Here is an 18110-nt window from a genome sequence, read left to right as displayed (position 1 = left end):
ATTACACTTCCTGTTGTGACTTGTTGCAAGAAAAGTTTGTAATTGTTTTTTGATAAAATAAATCAAATTAGCTCTACTTAAAAATCACGTTAGAAAAAATGTTTAAACTTGGTTGGCAGTTCTTTTGGTATTTGCCTCTTATTTGGTATATTTTCGTTGCTCCTTGATATTTTACCCTGGCCAAAGTCAGGTCACACTGTCCTGGTGTTATGCAAAAAACGTCATTTTTTTGACATTTCGACAGATTTTTTCCCTTTATTCGAGCGTAAGTCCCAAACTTACCGGGCAAATAGCCGACTGATATATACGTTGTCCCGCAGGAGGAGTCACCATGGCGACGGCCGTGCCGCATTGTCCCCCGAAACAGGACCTTCCACCGCCGGGCGGCTACAAGAAGATCCCCTTTGCCCGCGTGCCACCAAAGAGCTACTTCACAGGTGAGCTCCAAACCCGATATCAACCCGATTAATCAGTCTTTATATGTACTGGTATTGTATCAATCCCTCGGCAGGCTTCACCACCATCGGCACCTACGTGGTTGTGACGGCCGTTGGCCTGGGAGTCTACTACTTGACCGCCAAGAAGGTGAAGCGCGACGAGATTGAGATGCGATCCGCCCAGAATGTCATCTTTCCTATTTTGGTGGCCGAACGGGATCGTGAATTCCTGCGCCAGTTGCGACGCAATCGGGACGAGGAGGCCGAGCTGATGAAGAACGTTCCCGGCTGGGAGGTAGGCACCTGGTATGGTGAGCCCGTCTTCAAGACCCTGCCCGAGGATACTCTGGTCACGCCCATTTTCAAGGAGTTCTACGCCCACTCCGACTGGAAGTCATACGCCAAGCGTGCCCACTTGAAGCTCTGGTCCTAAATCGGCCTAGTTAATGGATTAGTTAATGCCTAAGCCCGCTCCTTTTTGTTTGTAGATCCGCCTAAGCGTCAAAAAAGAAAGTATCGACCAATTATAATGTCAGATCAGATTGGCTGAAATACCGATTGTGTGTGTTTTATCCAATCCTGTGCTGGACCACCGAGGTTACCAGAGGTTTTCCGATCGGGGGCGTTGCCGTCCAACTGCAAAACAGCCCATGAGCAGTGCTCAAAAATGGCCAAATATGATGGATTTGGTGGTCCAACAGCGGGGAATCCCAGTTGGTGTATTTGCGAAAATAAAGTTCATTGCAAATCTGCGGGAAATTCAATCTTCAGCTCCTCGCAATGAATGCAAAAACAATAAATGTTGACCACATTTGAGACATATAAATGCTTACGATTACATTGGGATTATTAAAAGAGCAATGGAGGAATCTTGCACAATTGAAAAAACATTCTCGATTTAGTTTGTTTTTATTGAATTCAACATCGATTTGACGCTCGTTTTGTGTGTCAGCATTTCGGTTTGGGGTTATTACACAATAGCGGGTGATTGTGAGCTCTATCATTAAGTAGTCGTAATTAAAAGTAAGTAATATATATCTATACATTGGCCATCATCGCCATCCGTCTGTGACCAACGTCCACTGGTCGTTGGTTCTGCATTATCTCGAATTGAAAGCCACAGAGGTGGCCTGAAATCATAACATATACAAATTTGTGTTTGTGTGTGTTTGTTTGTGTACAATTAGGTAAAAGATAAACGCTCTCCTTTGGAATTAGTTGAAGAAAGTGGTCGTTGAGGCCCCCCAAAAAAAGCGTGTGGTTTTGTGGTTTTGTTTGCGTGTAGATAGATGGCCAGCAGCTGCTCCTCGTGGATAATTCGTTATGATTTCAGTGGCCCGGGCGGCTAGTCTGAGTTCTGCATTGGGCGATTCATCAGACACTAGCTAGTGCCCCTGCTAATCCTACTGCTCCTCATCTACGTACTCCTGCTTGATAACAACGTAACGCACTGGCGGCGGCGACTCCTGCTCCTCGCTCGCCGGCTCCAGCTGCTGCCGACGCCGCCAGTGGTCATCACGTTGAGGCCGCCTCTACTTCATGTCGCGTCGGCGCTTGATGCTGCCATCGCAGGTGGGCAGATGGCGCTGAAGGAAGCCCTCGAAAACGAACTTGCGGCCGCAGCGTTCGCAGCTGAACTCGCGCTTCTCCTCAACTTGCTGCTTGTGCTGGCGCAGAGCCTCCGCATTGGAGTACTTATCGCGACAGGCGTCGCAGGCATAGCGACGCTTCACCTGTCCTACATCAAAGACGACGGTGAAGTTCTGCGAACAGAAGGCGCACTGGAACTCCTTAACGACCACCTTCTTGCCGCCGTGCTGGGCGGCCAGGGCAACCGCCTCGGCCTCAAGCTTGTCTTGGTGCTTGTGCGACTCCATATGGGCTGCGAACTTGCCCTCGTCAACGAACTTGCGATAGCAGCGGGTACAGCGGAAGGGCTGCTCGCCCGTGTGGCGCATCATGTGCTCCTTAAGGTAGGCAACCGAGTTGAAGATCTTGCTGCACACCTTGCACTTGCGGTCCTCGGCGGAGACCTCGTTCCTCTGGCGCAGGCAGGCGCGCATGTGAAGCTTCAGGGAGCCGGCGGCACTGTAGCAATTACCGCAGTTGGGGCAGTAGAAGGTCTTGTTGCGGGCATGCGGATCTTGTTCGGCCTGATCAATGGTGCCCTCGAAAACAATGGAGCCCACCTCGTCTTCTTCCTCTTCCAATTCGGCTTCCTCGTGCTCCACAGTGACAATCTCATCGTCATGTTCTAGCTCCTCGCCCTCCTCGAGCTCTTCGTCTTCCTCGACCTCCTCGTCATGCATATTGGGCACAATGTGAAGGATGGTGTGTGTGCCATCGCCCTGTTCGATGGTCTCCACCTCCTCGACGGTGCTGTTCTCGACCAGTTCCTGCAGGGTCACGGCGTGACCGTTCTCATCAATGATCACCTCCTGGGCATTGGCCAGTGCCTCGTGATCCCGATCGCTCAGGGTCACCACCGCGGTTTCGGTGTCATCGTCCTCGCCGGTGGTATAGGCATACGTATACTGCGTCTCCTGGCCGTCGTCCTCGTGTTCGTGGACGTGCTCCTCCTCCTCCTCGGGTTCCTCCTCGGGATCCACCTCGGGATCGTGCTGGATGAGCACGGGCACGATCTCCTCCTTTACGGTAGAGTACTTCACGCGCTTGGCATTCATATCGAGTTGGCTATGAGCAAGGGAGCTGCTGTAACGTCCTGCGGCGACAAAATCTGAAGTTAGATTGATTTGACAGCAGGCTTTGATTTTCCTATTTTGACAATATGATTTTCCCGGCTGACAGCTCTGCTCTACCTCTACCTCTCCCGCTTACTCTTCCACTCTGCTCTGCTCCACCCCGCTCACGCGCTGTCTCTTTCGCTCGGCTGGAATCGAAATTGAAATCAATTTCGAGCACTTTGTGGCCAGCTGGAAACGGAATCCAATCCCCGCCTGCTTTCTCGCCAACTTCTTTTTGGCGGCCTTTCCCTCTGGTTTTTTTCCACAATAGTCAACACTATGCGTTTTGCAATTATTTGCCGTCCGTCACGATTCTACTTTTGTGGCAACTTCGGCCAAGATGGTGGACACTGGAAGTGGAGCTGCATGCGGTCTGGCCCGCCGCGTCAGCGATTTTTTAGTGCGTTTTTGGCATTTGGTATTTCCCGATCGCCACTATTTATCGGCACTGTAATCGGTAGTTTCTGACAATCTGGCAACGCCGACCGTTTGGCGCGCACTTTAACGTATTTTTAAACAAAATGACTAGTTTAGTTTAATTATAGTTTAGTTTATTGTTAAAATGCGTTTTTATTAATTGGGTTGTATTCCTACGTAGACAATTTAATGGATGTAAGCTACATGAAACATTTAACACCAGTGATATGCACTTAACAAATATATATGTATACCTTAACCACATGGGAGTGGAACTACCTCTGGGTATTCCCCCGTTAGCCCCATTGCCCCCCTATTTTCAGCGATTTAAAGACATCAAGACGTGCCCTGTCGTGAGGAAGATGTCAGGGAAATGGGCGAGATTATTTTTGCCACTGCATTTGTCACGTCGCCAAGCAATTTCTGCTTTTGGCTGCTCAATGGTAACAAAAAAAATTTGCCAGCGCCTCAGCGTATCTAAAATTAGAGCTGCTATATGTGGTATTGCACTTAGAGTTTGTTTTGTTTTTCACGGCATTTCTATTAGCTGGCGTGTCACTTCTTTACACCCCCCAAGACGACCTTGAACCAATTATCGCCGATTGACGAGCGATCGACGATGTCGGAAAAGCTCGTAACTGACTCAGCCGAACGCCAATTGAAGATCATTCAGCGAATTCCCATGAATGGAAAGTTTTTGCTTCGTTAACCCTCTAACTATTATTTACCTAGCTATATTTATCCGAATAGTTAAATATTTATCTTACATTAGTATTATTTCAAAAAGCAGACACGCTTAAGAATTTCAATACTAAAACCGATTATAGCAGTATGTAATCGAAGAATGAACCCTTCTTTTACATTATTGTGAAATCTAGTGGGACAGATGCTTGTTTTTAAGTTAAAGATACCGGAATTGAAGGTGCTGAAGTGCATAACTGCGTAAACAAAAATAGTTGCATGAAGTGGAAAAGGGCTAATGACGCACCATCACATGAGCACCAAGATTGCAATCTAAATATCTCAAGTCAATTGCGTCAGTGGAGGGTACAAAATTCCAAAGTTCTTTATTTATTACTACATGGGGGTTCCGTTGCCCATCCAATCATCGGTTTCTGGTCACTTGATTGGGTAAAAAGTATGCATAAATGTAAATGCGAATCTCTGACAGATTGAGCCCAACGTGGCAATCACGTTTTCATTCAGATGAATGAATGCCAACTATCAATTGCATCAGAATAAATTACGGCTTATAAAGAAGGTAATATTTCATATTGTTGTTCTGTTCAAAAGTTATAGGGAATCTCAAGTTCAATACGGTTAATTGCGGCTTAGTTGTTAGTAGACTACCAACAATATCAGCTTCAAAATCGTACACATATGACGAGTATATTTGTTAAAGGAATATATACATTTATATTTATTGGCTGATAAGAAAATTGTGGTAGGTTATAGTTTAGGCTTATCGTGCACTTCCAGCAAAAGCCCTCACATAAAATGTCCCCGGGGAAAAAGATCCTCCATTTGCTTGAAATTTTCCACTTCTAGAAATTTCTACAGTCTGCAGACTTCGTAAAATTGAGCTAGAAACTTTATATATTCGAAGTTTATGCTTACGTAAGCCCTAGTTTCTTAAATCTTCCATCGCCGCCTTATACTATTTTCCATATAAACTGCAATACAATGTCTTCAATTTCATTTCATTTTCACTAACAGTTTTAAATTGCTTTTCCATGATGATTGACTGAATGATTGACTGAAATTGATTGAGTACCGGCTAAATGCTAGCAGTAATTTCTGGAAAATTCCGGACTTTTGGAAATGCTGAAATTAAAATGAAATTCTATAGTATTTTGGTGGCATTAATGGCAGTAATGGTTCCCTTGGCAGAACACCTGTTTCAATTTTGATTTATTACCCCTCAACCGCACAAGTTATGTACATACCAATTTTTTGTCGCCTCTTTTCTGCTCAAGCATTTTCCAGCTATTTCGTCATTTCACAAAAGTTTTCCCCGCTCGTCTTTCCCCTTATTTTGCGCCTCTTATTGATCAATTTCACTTGGCGCCGAGGTTTCAGCCAATGCAACAGCTGTTCACAGGGGGGAGGGGTTGAGGGGTGGGTGGGTTGATGATTTGGGGGTGTTTTGGGGCGCGCGGCTGGGCGCCGAAGGGGTGGTGCGCAATCAAAAGACAGTCATTCGCGAGTGGAAATTTCCATTGCAATTTTTCGTGTAATTGAAGCGGCTTCACTTAACCCTAGAAGCCCCAAATTGAAATGTACATACGGTATATTATATTTTAATACATTAAATTATACCTATGTGCATTTGTACCCAAGAGTTGTTTTTTTTTATGTTATAATCTAGCCAGGTGGGAAATCCAGCAAAGCAGAACCAGCACTGAGCACAAATGATATTCCGAAATAAGCTTGGGCAATACTCACTTAAAGCCATCTTTGGAGCATCATCATAACTGGTGTTATATATGTATGTAATTTAAAAGTAGGTAAGTAATTGTTCAGAGCAAGCGCATTAAAAGTGCATGAATTATGTGGATCGTTACGTTTAGATTTGGCGCGTCTAATTGATCGAGTCTGTGATTTTCACTTTTTTGGCACACCCCGATTGCCAGCGCACCAGAACGACCCCCTTGGGCCTGCATGGGTTTAATTGCACTGCTGGGCTCTCGCTCTCGCTCGCACCTAGGCGGCACCTGGCACCTCGCCCCCTCTCGCTCGCACGCTCGCTGCATGGGCTTATGTGATTTCCGTTAATGCTAATGGCTAATGTGGATCAGTGAACAGGTGCACAGTGGGTGCGCTTGCTCGAATAGCGCTTCTGTTGTGGAAAATGAAATGTACACTTGCCTTGCCTAAACACCGGGAGGTGATTAGTTTTCATGCAGGGTTTTCCTTCTGTGTATGTAATATTGAAATTCTATTAGTAAATTAAAATAACTGTTCTTAAACATTAATATCGCCGTTTTGCCCACTGTGAAAAGGCAGAGCGACTGACTGACTGTCTGACTCACGCGCTCTCTCACTCACCTGGCTTACTCACCTTACCTACTCACGCTCTCGCTCTCCCCCGCCACCTCCGCCTCACCCCCTTGCCCGGCCCGTCGCTCGCACACGAAAGTGCAGTGGCAGCGACCGCTGCAGCAGAGGACGCAGCAGCGCAGTCAGCGTTCCCATTGATTTCGCTTTGTTGTCGTAAATTGTTCGCTTTATGCTGATTGTTATTGTTTCTTTTTTGCTCATTCTTTTTCTCTGCGAGGGATAGCGAACAGGAAGAGACAGAGAAACGGAGAAAGGAGAGTCCAAAACAGGATTGCATGTCAGGTTTAAATTTTATTTTAATGGGTTTTCTTTTCCTTAAAATTATGTACAGAACGAGAGCGACAAAAAAAAAAAACATGTACATATGTAAGAGTATGCAAAAGCTAGCTTCGGTGACCGAATACTCAAATACCCTGGAAATCCGCAGTTCAGCTTAGTTAAATATTATGGAACAATTTTAAGAACTTCTTTCAATAAGTTTCAAGTGAAAATCAAAAAATATATTAAGCAGCCGAACACAGTTCCCAAAAACACTATTTACTATAAATACATATGTACATACATATACATATGTATCTCTATAAATCAGACCCCGAACGACCTCATTCCGCACTGGGTATTTCCAAGGCTAGTCAAGCACGCCATATTATAGGGAATTTAATTAAGAGCAAGGTCTGCACTCCAATGAAGGACTCGGACTCTGACTACGACTACGAACGATTGACCACGACCGTTTCGACGGACTGCATTTCCCGTGAAGCGGGATTGGCATTACCATTCCCATTACCATTACCATTGCCACTGGCAGCACTGCTTTGAGTGCCATTGCCATTCTGGGTGGGGTTCTGGCCAGGAGGAGGTGGCTCTAGTGGTGGCAGACCCACCAGTTTCTCACTTTCCCGCCACAACCAGTCGGCGGTCTGCATATTCCGGGCCCACGGAACCAGAGGCCACCACATGCAGTCCGAGTAGTAGCCACCAGTGGAGTTCTCCAACTTCGGATCCAGGGCTAATCTCAGCGAGGTCTGGGCGCCCGCTTTGGGGGTCTTGAAGAAGTACAGGGAGCCCGTCTGCAGGACGCTCTTCATCCAGCCGGGACCGGCAAAGTGGCGATTGAGCTCCGTGCGCACCACGCCCGGATGGCAACAGTTTACCGTCACGCCGGTGTCCTTGAGGATGGTGCTCAGCTTGCGGGTGAACAGGATGTTGGCCAACTTCGACTGACTGTACGCGCCAAAGAACTTGCCATAGTTCTTCTCGCTCATCAGATCCTCGCGATTAATCCGCCCAAAGAGATGGGCCGCCGAACTGACCACCACAATGCGACTAGGCGAGCTATGCTTCAAGCGATCCAGCAGCAGATTCGTGAGCAAAAAGTGTCCCAGATGATTGACACCGAATTGCTGCTCATAGCCATCGGCTGTGAGGGTCCTGGGACAGGCCATTATGCCGGCATTATTGATCAGTATATCCAGCCGGGATTCCTCGGCCTTGAAGCGCTCCACGAAATTCCTCACCGACTGCAGCGAGCCCAGATCGAGGGTGCGATTGAAGAGCTGCTGGTTACGACTGCGATCCATGATATCCAGACGTGCGGCCTCACAACGTCCGGGATCCCGACAGGCCATATAGATGCGGGCACCTCTCTTGGCCAATTCGAGAACTGTCTCCTTGCCAATGCCCGTGTTGCAGCCGGTGACGATGACCACCTTGCCATCGATGCGATTGGCCTTCCGGTAGGCCGGTCCCTGGATGCACTTGCGCAGCAGCCACATGAAGAGCGATATGCCAAGGGCAATCAGCAGTATCAGCACGGCCCAGGCCCAGAAACCCCGGAAGCAGAGGGTCTTCTCCACCGATTCGGCGGTGGGATCGAAACCAGGTGGGAATACTGTACCTGGCACTGATCCTGGGGGCGTGGCAGCCTCCGACATAGCTGGCTAAGCGATGGATTCGATAGTGAATCTCTGGTTTCGCTGCTGCTGTCTGTTCTCTTCCGCTTCACTCCAATTCTACAAGAGAGAGAGAGAGAGAGAGAGAGGGAGGGAAAAGAAAGTTGTGAGTTAACCCATTAAAATGAAAAAAGGGGTAGGGTACAAAAGAAATAAGTCAAGAGGCGACGATTGCCACCGGAGGGGAGTGACCAAGTTGAAGGCCCCCCTGACCCCGAAATCTCGAGTGGTTTTGCGCACCTGAGCAACTGGTTTCTAGTAATTTACTTAAATTGCTCGCTGCTAGCAAATCATTTTGGTTTTAAAAGTCGTAAAGTTTCATAGCAAATGCATGTTTTAAAATGGCTCAATCAAATTTAGCGCTTAGACTTTGGACACCGGTTGGTATTGGAAACTCAGCGAGTAATTGTTTTCCAGGCCCAATTACAAATTCATAAACTATTCTAAGCCATCGCTTATATTCAATTCAAATGATCGTTTATGCATTGGAATGCTAAGTGCGAGAATTCCTTTCATTTAATTAACATTAAGCTGCACCTGGTTTTTATAAAAAACCTAAAACTATTTTAATTATTCAATTGAATAATTAATTGAATTAAGGGAATGTGTGCAAGTCGGTCAAATTTTGTGCTTAAGAACTTTCTCTATGGTAATGGAATTAACACCTGAACTTTTTCCTTCAGCCATATATATTATTGATTTATCAAAGGGAAATTCAATTCCAATTTTCTATATAGCACTGAATAAATGTCGCAGTTTTATTTAAGATTACATTAATTAACTTTCGTTAGCCCACCAAAGACTTACCTGTATAAGAAAAATATTTTTTTTAATGCTGCGTTGGTAATAAACTGGAAAATTTTCGGGGGATGTCAGTCAGGTGGCGATTTCGCACATTTCCCAGGGACGGCCGAACTATATTTGCTAGATCAGTTAGTACGGGTGATCTGAAAGTCTAGTTACTGGGCCACTGCCTCCGTGTGTCTAAGCCTCTCGCTCGATCTTGGCCAACTGACTGCCGTGGAGTCCAATTGCTCGGCGTCTGACTTCGACTTCCAGCGGTTTCAAGCCGTGTTAACGCGTCAGAAATAACCTGAAAAAAAATTATTCCGAGGCGTCTGTTATTAACATGCTGCCTCTGCCGCCGTTGCATTTGCACTAGGGTGGACCTTATTGCCATCTGTGAGCAATTAACTCAAACATTCTCTTGCTTAGATGGTTATAATATACATCATAAAATGTATTTCATTTGGGAAGGAAATCTATAAATAATGAGGGAACATGGGCGTATTAGTAATCACTCATACGCAGTGTTGTCATACAATCAGTTTGCACAGTCTTACAGTTTCTTTGCAGCTTGATGGTCTGGAAATGCATTGCTTATGCGTATTTACATGTATTTTAATTTACATGTATTATACTGTGTATATTATTGAGGGTCTACGAGTCGTATGCGTAATTTATATATATTCTTTTAATTAAAAGGTGTGGTGTATTTTCTTAACCAAAATGTGATCTTTAAGGTGCGTTCTACCTGCTAAGGTTCACTCTATGTGGTTACAGTGGCTCTCAGTCGGCGTCGCAGTCGCTGCCTGCTGTTGTTGTGGCCAACATACCAAAGAAGAGCAACTTGGCTTCAATTTCATTTCTTACCAATTTGCTGTTCGCCTTTTCTGTCTCCTTTTCTGTTTCTGTGTTCGACTTTCACTTGAAACGTTTGTTTATCTCTTTTCCCTCGGCTCGTTTGTTTTGCTCACACGTTCTTAAGCCGCGCTCGCTTCGATGCCTTTTGCGGTCTTCTTCTCTTTCGCTTCGTCTCTCTCCCTCTCCATTCGCATTCCAAGTCGTAGCACGTTTTTGTTTTCGAATCGCTTAAATAGACAAGGCGATTAAGTGCACTGCAAGAATCAGATGTTGGTCCTTAAATATGCAATATAAATGAATTATTTAATTGCTTGTGAAAATATGTAATGTTTAGCAAGAAGTGAAACAAGATTTACGAAAATGTCATTGTCAAATATTGTAAATATGTAAATACCACAAGTGATGGTTTATACGTGTAAACGAAACAACAACAAGTCCGGTGTGTGTGCGCAAGGGGGGTTAGCCAGAGGGGGATCACTGACCCCGCGGTTAAGCCAAGGCCAAAACGTTGTTATATTCATTTTCACCTGGGCAATAATATTTGCACTCAAAACCTGCACTTTGACTGTAATAGCGAACAATGAAAACGCCGGAAAGTGTCACATGGAAATTACAGCAGGACGGAAATCGATAAATGCCGTTAATCGAAGGCAGGATACGGGTGAATGTCCTTGACACGGTCGAGAAAGCAAGTCGCAGGGGTCACGGGACCAAAGCCGGCTTATATTTCTCCCCCGGTTCAGCATTTTTGGCTACGTGCTGCCTCACACGTTTCAAAAAGTCAGAAAAAGAGAGCAGGACAGTGGGAAGTGAAGGGGAGGGTAGAAAATCAGGAGAGAGGAAACCGGATAACAGGATTCGCACGGGTGTGGTTGAAACAGTTTCTTGAGGGGTTTATTGTATCCGAATATGGGTTCAGAACTTTTTTACTTACTTTCAAGAGATGATTTAGTATTTTGGTAAGTATTTTGAATAAAACTCCTCATCCGTCTGCCTTTGAATAGCACAGTAAATTCATGCTTAAGCATCGCAACTTTTTATAGGGGATCTCATTCAGAGGCATAATCAACAGTTCTTATCTGCTGCAAAAGCTTCAATGTGGTCATACACAATTTAGGTTCCACACAAGTTTGCCCATCCCACGATCGACAATCAGTGGTGTTCTGACCTTTTTGCACTAATGCACTGGTAAATTTTACACTATGAAACCAAAAAGCTTGCTAATTTCATTTCGTTACACAACTTTTTGTCAACATATACTGGATAATTAAATGAATGCACAGGTAAATGAATTAGCGCATACTAAAACATGCACTTTTGACATGCAATAATTGAATAACTGTGATAGGCTTAAACTTTGCCACGTGGCTGGGTGGGTAACACCCTTTTGGGCCTCCCACTCTACGCATATGGCAAGAGAGAGTAAGGGAGAGAGAGAGAGAGACCAGAAGAGCAGGGCATAGAGTAAATGTCACTGCGCCCGAGAGAGCGCGAGAGAGGCAAAGTTTGACTAGGTCAGGATAATGGGCCCTATTCGCGTCCTTCTGCTCACCCGCCGTTCGCGTTGTTTAATCGATGAGCAGAGCGAAAGCTGTGCCCTTTGCCACCGGCCACGCCCCCCCAAGGCGCCCCCGTAATCCTTGCTCTCTTTCGCCGTCCCTTTCTAGCGTGATTTTGGGAATTTTCCACTGACAATGCAGATGGGCGTTTTTTTTTTGTACGTTCAATTGAGAACATTAATTCAATTCCTGATAAAGTCACATACATTTTGATGGAGTGAACAAGAAAGGAAAGAGGCGCGTGACTGTGGTTTATCACATTAAAATAATATATGCATCTTAGCCTGGAACAGATTAAGCAGAGAAGCAATGGAAAAGCAGAAATATAGAAAACATAATATTTGAGTAAAACTAAAAAGGATATATTTCAAGTCATATAAATGGATAAAATAACAAACAGTATACATATAAATAGTATTTAATGGAGTACTTCATTGCACGTTACAACTTAAAGGATTTTTTACTCACGATTCGTACGTTACGTACATACATACATACATACATCCTCGTTGGTTACACTTAAGTGCGCTTATCTCGTTATTCACTTGCCGTCCGTTTTGCCGTCGTCAGTTGTCGGCCACGCCAAAAGAAAACGTGAATAAATAAAACCGAATGTCAACTCACCCTTGACCCCTTGCATCAGGATAAGCCCCGTTAGTTGGTCCTCTGGGCCCGATGCGCGGTGACGTCAATGGAATTCACCTTGATCTTGGGCTAAACAACAGATCGGGGTAAACAATGGGGGCTGCCAAAAGATTAAAACACGCCAAACGTAAACAACGACTATCAACGCAGTGGGCAACTGTACTTCTGCGATAAAAGATATTTTGACATTTTCATAAAAAACTCTTAGTTTGTACGCTCATACTTGATACCTTAACTTTTTCATTCCAATTGCTTATTATATGCTATTAAAAAACGGAAATAAATTGTTTTCGGTCAAAAAGTGAGCCAAACATTGAGTAAAGCCAAGTCATCATAGAAAAATTGCTTTGAGAAACTGTTACACTCTGCAATTAGATAATCACTGAACTGACCAACCGCAAAAACTGAACGCACGTAATCAAATTACTCTATGCTTGGCGAAGGGAATGGGGCAGCCAGGGGTTAAGCGGCACAACACACACATTGTTGGCGTCATTGTATCGCGCTTATAAGAGGATCGAACTGGAAATTGTTCAATAAATGTTCAATTCAGCATCACGTTGAATGCGGCACGCGCACAGCTCAAAAACGCAAAAAAAAAAAACCATAAAAAACAAAAAATGGGGCTGCAGAGGGGTTTAATTCCAATGAAAACCTGTTGCCTCGCATAAACATAGAAAACACAAAAGTTCCCCCCTCCCCCCATTCCTCCCTCTTTTTTTTACCGCCTGTCACTCGTCTTCAAGTGATTCGTAAATCAGCAAATAAAAAAAGATCGAAACGTGGGGAACACAAGAAAACTCACAGTAGCAAAAACAAAAATTCTTTGTAAGAGAATCAATGAGAACCAAACAGCAAAAAACAATACAAGGACCCTGCTCAGCATACATAAAAATAGTATATAATTGCAATAAAAGAAATGTTACTAATACTTACATCTTTAAAAAACGATTAACTTTGTAATGAAAAGATGATAGCTTCTGTTTCGTGGAATGTTGTCCAGAAATTGATTTACAATAATACGATAGTAAAAATTGGGGTTTTCAGATCCCCTTCTATAAGAGTAATGAAATTAGATGTTGTATGTGCACAAGATAAAATGCGAAATTGATGCTAACCAAATCTTTATGAAGAGATTCTCAGATCACCAACACTAGATACGTATGTACATATATTCTCCGACAATTAGGTTGTGTTGTTGTTTGTTGATGCATCGAGTGTATTGTTTATGCTGACAATGGAGAAAACAAGCAGGCAACTGGGAAATTGCAATGGGTAGGAAGATATATGTACATATATCTATATACATATATACATACATAGATGCAGTATTCGATTGACATTGGCGAAAGGAATTGCACAACCACAGGCCAACAACAATGGTGATATAACTGATGACAAGGCAGGCAAATCTTGCCTTACACATGTGTGAGCAGCAGTGCATCGAAATCACAACCATATCTGAGTAATGTATGTAAGTCAAATGGACAGCACATACATAAGTTATACAGCCGTTCATCCGTTCATCCATCTGCCCAAAAACCATAGCAGGGCCACTAAATCAAACAGTTGACATTTATGAATGCATAACATTAGTCTATCTGATGTATTTATGCCGGATATTTAGATGTCCAACTGCGTATCGGTTTTTACAGCCGTGTGAAGTTGAAAATCTGTCGTCTAACCAACTCGAACCGGATCCAGAAAACACCAGAATATCAAAAGATAACAGCTGACTCGGCAAACTGCGGGGATAAACAAACAGATAAGGCAACTGTACCGTAGATATACTTCAATTGATTTCAAAGACCGCAATTTTGTTTTGCTTTTTCTAATTATCTGAAGACGAATCTATATCTCTGAGACTATATCTGCATATATATATCTAAGTATAATAATTTAATAATATTTAATGAAGTGAAACACTGTTTGCATTAACCTTTCACCATTGGTTTTAGTTTAAATTTTACTGATTGAAATTTTAGATGCGCAAATTGCTAAAAAATCTTTATTGAAAAATCGTCAACGCATCGAAATGGAAAGAAAGCCCCCGACTCACATATGTATGTATGTATGTATGTACACATGTACATATATGAATAATATATCTAATAAATCTAAATATGTATATATATCTTTGAACATATATTCCGGACCATTGCTCGATCGTCCTTCGATTAATTCTCTAATTGAAATTGAATCGCAGAATTTTCATAAAAACATTTCTAAATATGTGGGCTTCGCCTAGATTTCAAATGTGTGCCATGGTGTCGCATAGAAAGTATCCCCAAAAATGCCCCACAAGTTCAACACAAAATTTTAGCTATATGACACACGCCAAATTGTTTCAGGCTATTCAATTCGACGCTGCTGCGTCCAAAGGTCAAGGTTGCAGCATCACCATTCCGCTTCTGCTTCGGGTATATGCGAATCTGTGTGACACATGCCAGGTACTCCAAGGTATAAGAATACAATGCTAGGCAAACCTGCTGAGTCTGCTTTACTACCCACTAACCCCTTAATTATCGCATCCTCCATACATCATTGGCAAAAAAAAAAAACTAGAACACCGAATAAAGATTTACCAAACAAGTGATAAAGTGCCTAGCTAAAATAAACTCAATATTGGGTTCTAATCTTACATATCGGGGGATGACTGTGCCGCCCATCTCTCGTTCTTCTATTTTCGCCTTTCTTCGCGCTGCGCTTCTTCTGCTTCCGCATGCCTAATTCCCATGAAGAGTAGCGTGTGCGAGGGAGAGGCCAAAGGGCGCGCGAGTGGGATGGTGAGCGTGGGGGTCTAATTGTGGCCGAATTGGGGGCTTCCCCCTCCCCCACGAAACGCATTTTCTGCGCACTTGGCTGCAGCTGAATTTTGCTCTCTCACTCCCCCTCAATCTCTTTAACTCGTTCTCTCTCTCACTCTGCCCCCATCTGTCTCGCTTCCTCTGCTGACGTTTCAATGTTTTCGCGTGCAAATAAAATTACATATGTAGGTTTTCTTTCCATATAGTTCGTTACTTTTTATTGTTTTGTTTTTTTTTTGTCAGAGTTTTTCCTTTTTTCGTTTGCCGTGTATGTTTGTGTAATTACAAAATTACTAGCTAAGAAAAAAAAACGAATAACATTAATTGTTGCTTAAAAGTAGCTGTCGTCTAGGTACATTTTTGTATATATATATATATGTATATATATTTCCTTACGTACAAGTACAAGTGTGTGTATATGTTATACGATATAATATTAAGTCTGTTTTCAGCTGTTTCGTTTTTTAGATTTGTTTTTTCTATTCATTTATTTATTTTGTTCGTAATGCCTTTAAAAGTATATTGTCAATTGCTCTTCGTAATTATGCAATTATAAAATGAAGGGTAAAAATCCGTGGTTCTTTTTTCTGGTTGCTTGGTATTTTCGCAAGTGTTTGTCTTGTTTGTGGGTTGTTGCTGATGTGGTCTTTGTTATACAATGCAATTGGCAGTTGCAATTCTCTGTTTTCCTCTTGTCGCGAAACCGCAGGTACAAAAAAAGTTTGAATTATTTGGAGAGGTTTTGGTTTTGGGATAGGTTCTATGCTCTATATTCTATTTGGAAGCCTGACATACATAAATACATATAATTAATGTAATTATACATTTGGGACTTTAGCTTGTATACTATATAGATATTTAAGTAATTTGCATATGTACACCGAAATTGATTTAGGTATAGATTATGTAGATTATGCCCAAACAAATATGCGCCAACAACTCTATATACGCCAACTCACTTTTCTTTTTCACGGGGGGGGAAAACAATAACTAGGTTAAGTGACTTTTTGTTGTTACCCGACCCCCTTTTGGCTACGCCACTGCACTCTCTTTTTCTGCACTTCATTTCCAGTCTCTCCTCTCTCTCGCGCTCTTTCGTCTCTGCCACTCCGACTCAGTGCCATCTCGCTCTTATCCTGGGGACGAAGTGCAGCGCCGCAGTCGCATCTTCAGCCGGCTGCCGGCGCTCCCAATACTGCTGCTGCGCCGTCGGCGACTACGACTGCTGCTCCGGCTGCCGGTCAGTTGCTCCAAGGAGCTGACCTCCGCCTCTGTCTCGTCTTCTGGCGCCGAAACGCTTTCATGGTGAGAGTGGGCCAGGAATCTACAGTAACGCCGGAAGCGTCTTCCCAAGCGACTGACCATGCCTCTTTGTCGTTCTCTGGGTGTTGCCGCTTTCGCTGCTCTCTCGCACGCTTCTAGTGCCTCGGCCGAATCAGCATTGCACTCTCTCACATCTCTTCCAGGCGATCTTCTGCTGGATATGGCATCGCCACCGTCACTAACTTTCCAGCCGGCTCCGTTGCTGTCGTTGTTGTTGTTGTGGGCAATGGAAAGGAGCGCCATGCTGCTGCTGCTGGCATTGTTGTTGTCGTAGTTTTGGTTGTTGTTGCTGTGATTGCGCTGTTCTCATGACCGTTTACCGCTATCCTTGCGAAAGGACTTGCGCAACTTGTCGACCAAACGCAAATGGAACTTCGTATAATCATTGGAAGATTCCACTGCAGCAGCTGCAGCGACCGACTGTTGCTGCTTCTGATTAATGGCCGCCGCCTGGGCGGCCGCCTGCCTCTCCAGTGCAGATGCGGTATGCGACCGGGTGGGCGGACTACTGCGCGTGGGCGACACCATTTGCTGCAGCGAGCCGTGCGAACTGCGCGATGCGTTACGTGGAAAAGCCCGCGAACTGTGGCAGCGCTGCATTTGCATCCTTTGGTGGGCGGAGGATACGCCCAGTTGACCGTGCGATGGTGAGGTGGCAAAGCTCTCCGACTTGCATTCGGACACCTTGCGACGTCGTTGGTTCCCCTGCAGTTGTTGTTGTCCCTGGGCGGGCGTTCCAAGAGCGGTGGCCAGAGCCGTTGTACCGTTACTACTCGCATTCGAACATTCCGACGTTTTGCGGGAACGCGTGTCCTTGTAAATATCATAATTGTTCTTCATCACGGGCATCATGAACGCCATCTCGATCACTTTCTGCTGTTCGCCTTTCTCTCTCTCTTTCAGAACACAAAACAAAAAGAAATAAACGGTTTGTCGGCTCGTTTTGTTTGGATTTTCTTGTCTTTTATTTTCCTTTTATTTTCGATTTTCGTTCTTCACTTTTTTCTGTTTGGTTCTTGCGGTGGAGAGTTTTGATGCGCGCACCTTTGCCGTTCAATGGCTCTGTTCGTTTTGAGGCCGTCCCGCTTTGGCCGCCTCTACTTATACGCTGACCGGCTGGCGGGAGAGTACACTGAGAGAGTGGCGAGAGAATAACGAATGTATCTTTTTGTATATGTATGTTAACGTACGTACAGCTCTTTGAAAGTTTATTACTCATACGTATCGTTGCACTAGCCGATATTCATTGCGCTTACAACATATTCTACAATATTATCACTCATACGCACTGTATAACAATTAAATTACATATTTTGCAGGTATGTAGGTATTTCACTAAATATTTAACTAATATTTTTAATGCGCTTACTTTATGTTTTTGTGCTAGGTAAGTTACGTTTTGTTGATAACGAAACATAAGATTCACTGAATTAATCACACCCACTATGCTCTGATCTATTTCCGTAATAATTTTTGCAAGTGTATGCATGGTGCTCTCACTCTCCGTCAAGAAAAAGAGAGT

The 18110-nt window shown here is 44.0% G+C and overlaps 4 protein-coding genes across 6 annotated transcripts; 1 reads left to right on the top strand and 3 right to left on the bottom strand.

Moving 5' to 3' along the window:
* Window positions 1-176: 176 nt before the first annotated feature.
* LOC122623139 (NADH dehydrogenase [ubiquinone] 1 alpha subcomplex subunit 13) lies at window positions 177-989 on the top strand. Its single transcript, XM_043802110.1, has 3 exons — window positions 177-265; window positions 321-437; window positions 512-989. Exons 2-3 carry the CDS (start codon window positions 332-334, stop codon window positions 868-870), a joined length of 465 nt encoding a protein of 154 aa, XP_043658045.1. The 5' UTR covers window positions 177-265; window positions 321-331; the 3' UTR covers window positions 871-989.
* Window positions 990-1327: 338 nt separating this feature from the next.
* Window positions 1328-3540, bottom strand: LOC122623138 (zinc finger and SCAN domain-containing protein 31). Of its 3 annotated transcripts, none has more exons than XM_043802108.1 (2): window positions 3257-3540; window positions 1328-3159 (listed from the first exon to the last, which is right to left on the bottom strand). In XM_043802108.1, exon 2 carries the CDS (start codon window positions 3119-3121, stop codon window positions 1970-1972), a length of 1152 nt encoding a protein of 383 aa, XP_043658043.1. In that variant the 5' UTR covers window positions 3122-3159; window positions 3257-3540; the 3' UTR covers window positions 1328-1969. The 3 variants fall into 3 exon arrangements, with proteins under 3 accessions (XP_043658043.1, XP_043658044.1, XP_043658042.1); XM_043802109.1 differs by having other exon boundaries at window positions 3263-3540; XM_043802107.1 differs by having other exon boundaries at window positions 3276-3540.
* A 3396-nt stretch (window positions 3541-6936) lies between these two features.
* LOC122623557 (retinol dehydrogenase 12) lies at window positions 6937-10523 on the bottom strand. Its single transcript, XM_043802777.1, has 3 exons — window positions 10264-10523; window positions 9418-9703; window positions 6937-8670 (listed from the first exon to the last, which is right to left on the bottom strand). The coding sequence occupies exon 3, from the start codon at window positions 8590-8592 to the stop codon at window positions 7369-7371; it is 1224 nt and encodes a 407-aa protein (XP_043658712.1). The 5' UTR covers window positions 8593-8670; window positions 9418-9703; window positions 10264-10523; the 3' UTR covers window positions 6937-7368.
* Window positions 10524-15480: 4957 nt separating this feature from the next.
* LOC122623695 (serum response factor homolog A) lies at window positions 15481-17651 on the bottom strand. Its single transcript, XM_043802987.1, is given in 1 exon segment — window positions 15481-17651. A coding segment is annotated over 1 exon segment (1053 nt). The 5' UTR covers window positions 17450-17651; the 3' UTR covers window positions 15481-16396.
* Window positions 17652-18110: the final 459 nt, after the last annotated feature.

This window comes from Drosophila teissieri, chromosome X (genome assembly GCF_016746235.2).
Source record: "Drosophila teissieri strain GT53w chromosome X, Prin_Dtei_1.1, whole genome shotgun sequence".
Lineage (NCBI taxonomy): Eukaryota > Metazoa > Arthropoda > Insecta > Diptera > Drosophilidae > Drosophila > Drosophila teissieri.
Note: the sequence above shows the minus strand (reverse complement) of the source record. Positions and strands in the feature narration are given on the sequence as shown.

What these genes read in the sequence shown, in the direction of transcription:
- LOC122623139 (XM_043802110.1), top strand. Translation starts at nt 332, where the DNA reads ATGGCGACGGCCGTGCCGCATTGTCCCCCGAAACAGGACCTTCCACCG. An exon ending in ACCAAAGAGCTACTTCACAG is followed by an intron (nt 438 to 511) that starts GTGAGCTCCAAA and finishes ATCCCTCGGCAG; the next exon opens with GCTTCACCACCATCGGCACC.
- LOC122623138 (XM_043802108.1), bottom strand. Translation starts at nt 3,121, where the DNA reads ATGAATGCCAAGCGCGTGAAGTACTCTACCGTAAAGGAGGAGATCGTG.
- LOC122623557 (XM_043802777.1), bottom strand. Translation starts at nt 8,592, where the DNA reads ATGTCGGAGGCTGCCACGCCCCCAGGATCAGTGCCAGGTACAGTATTC.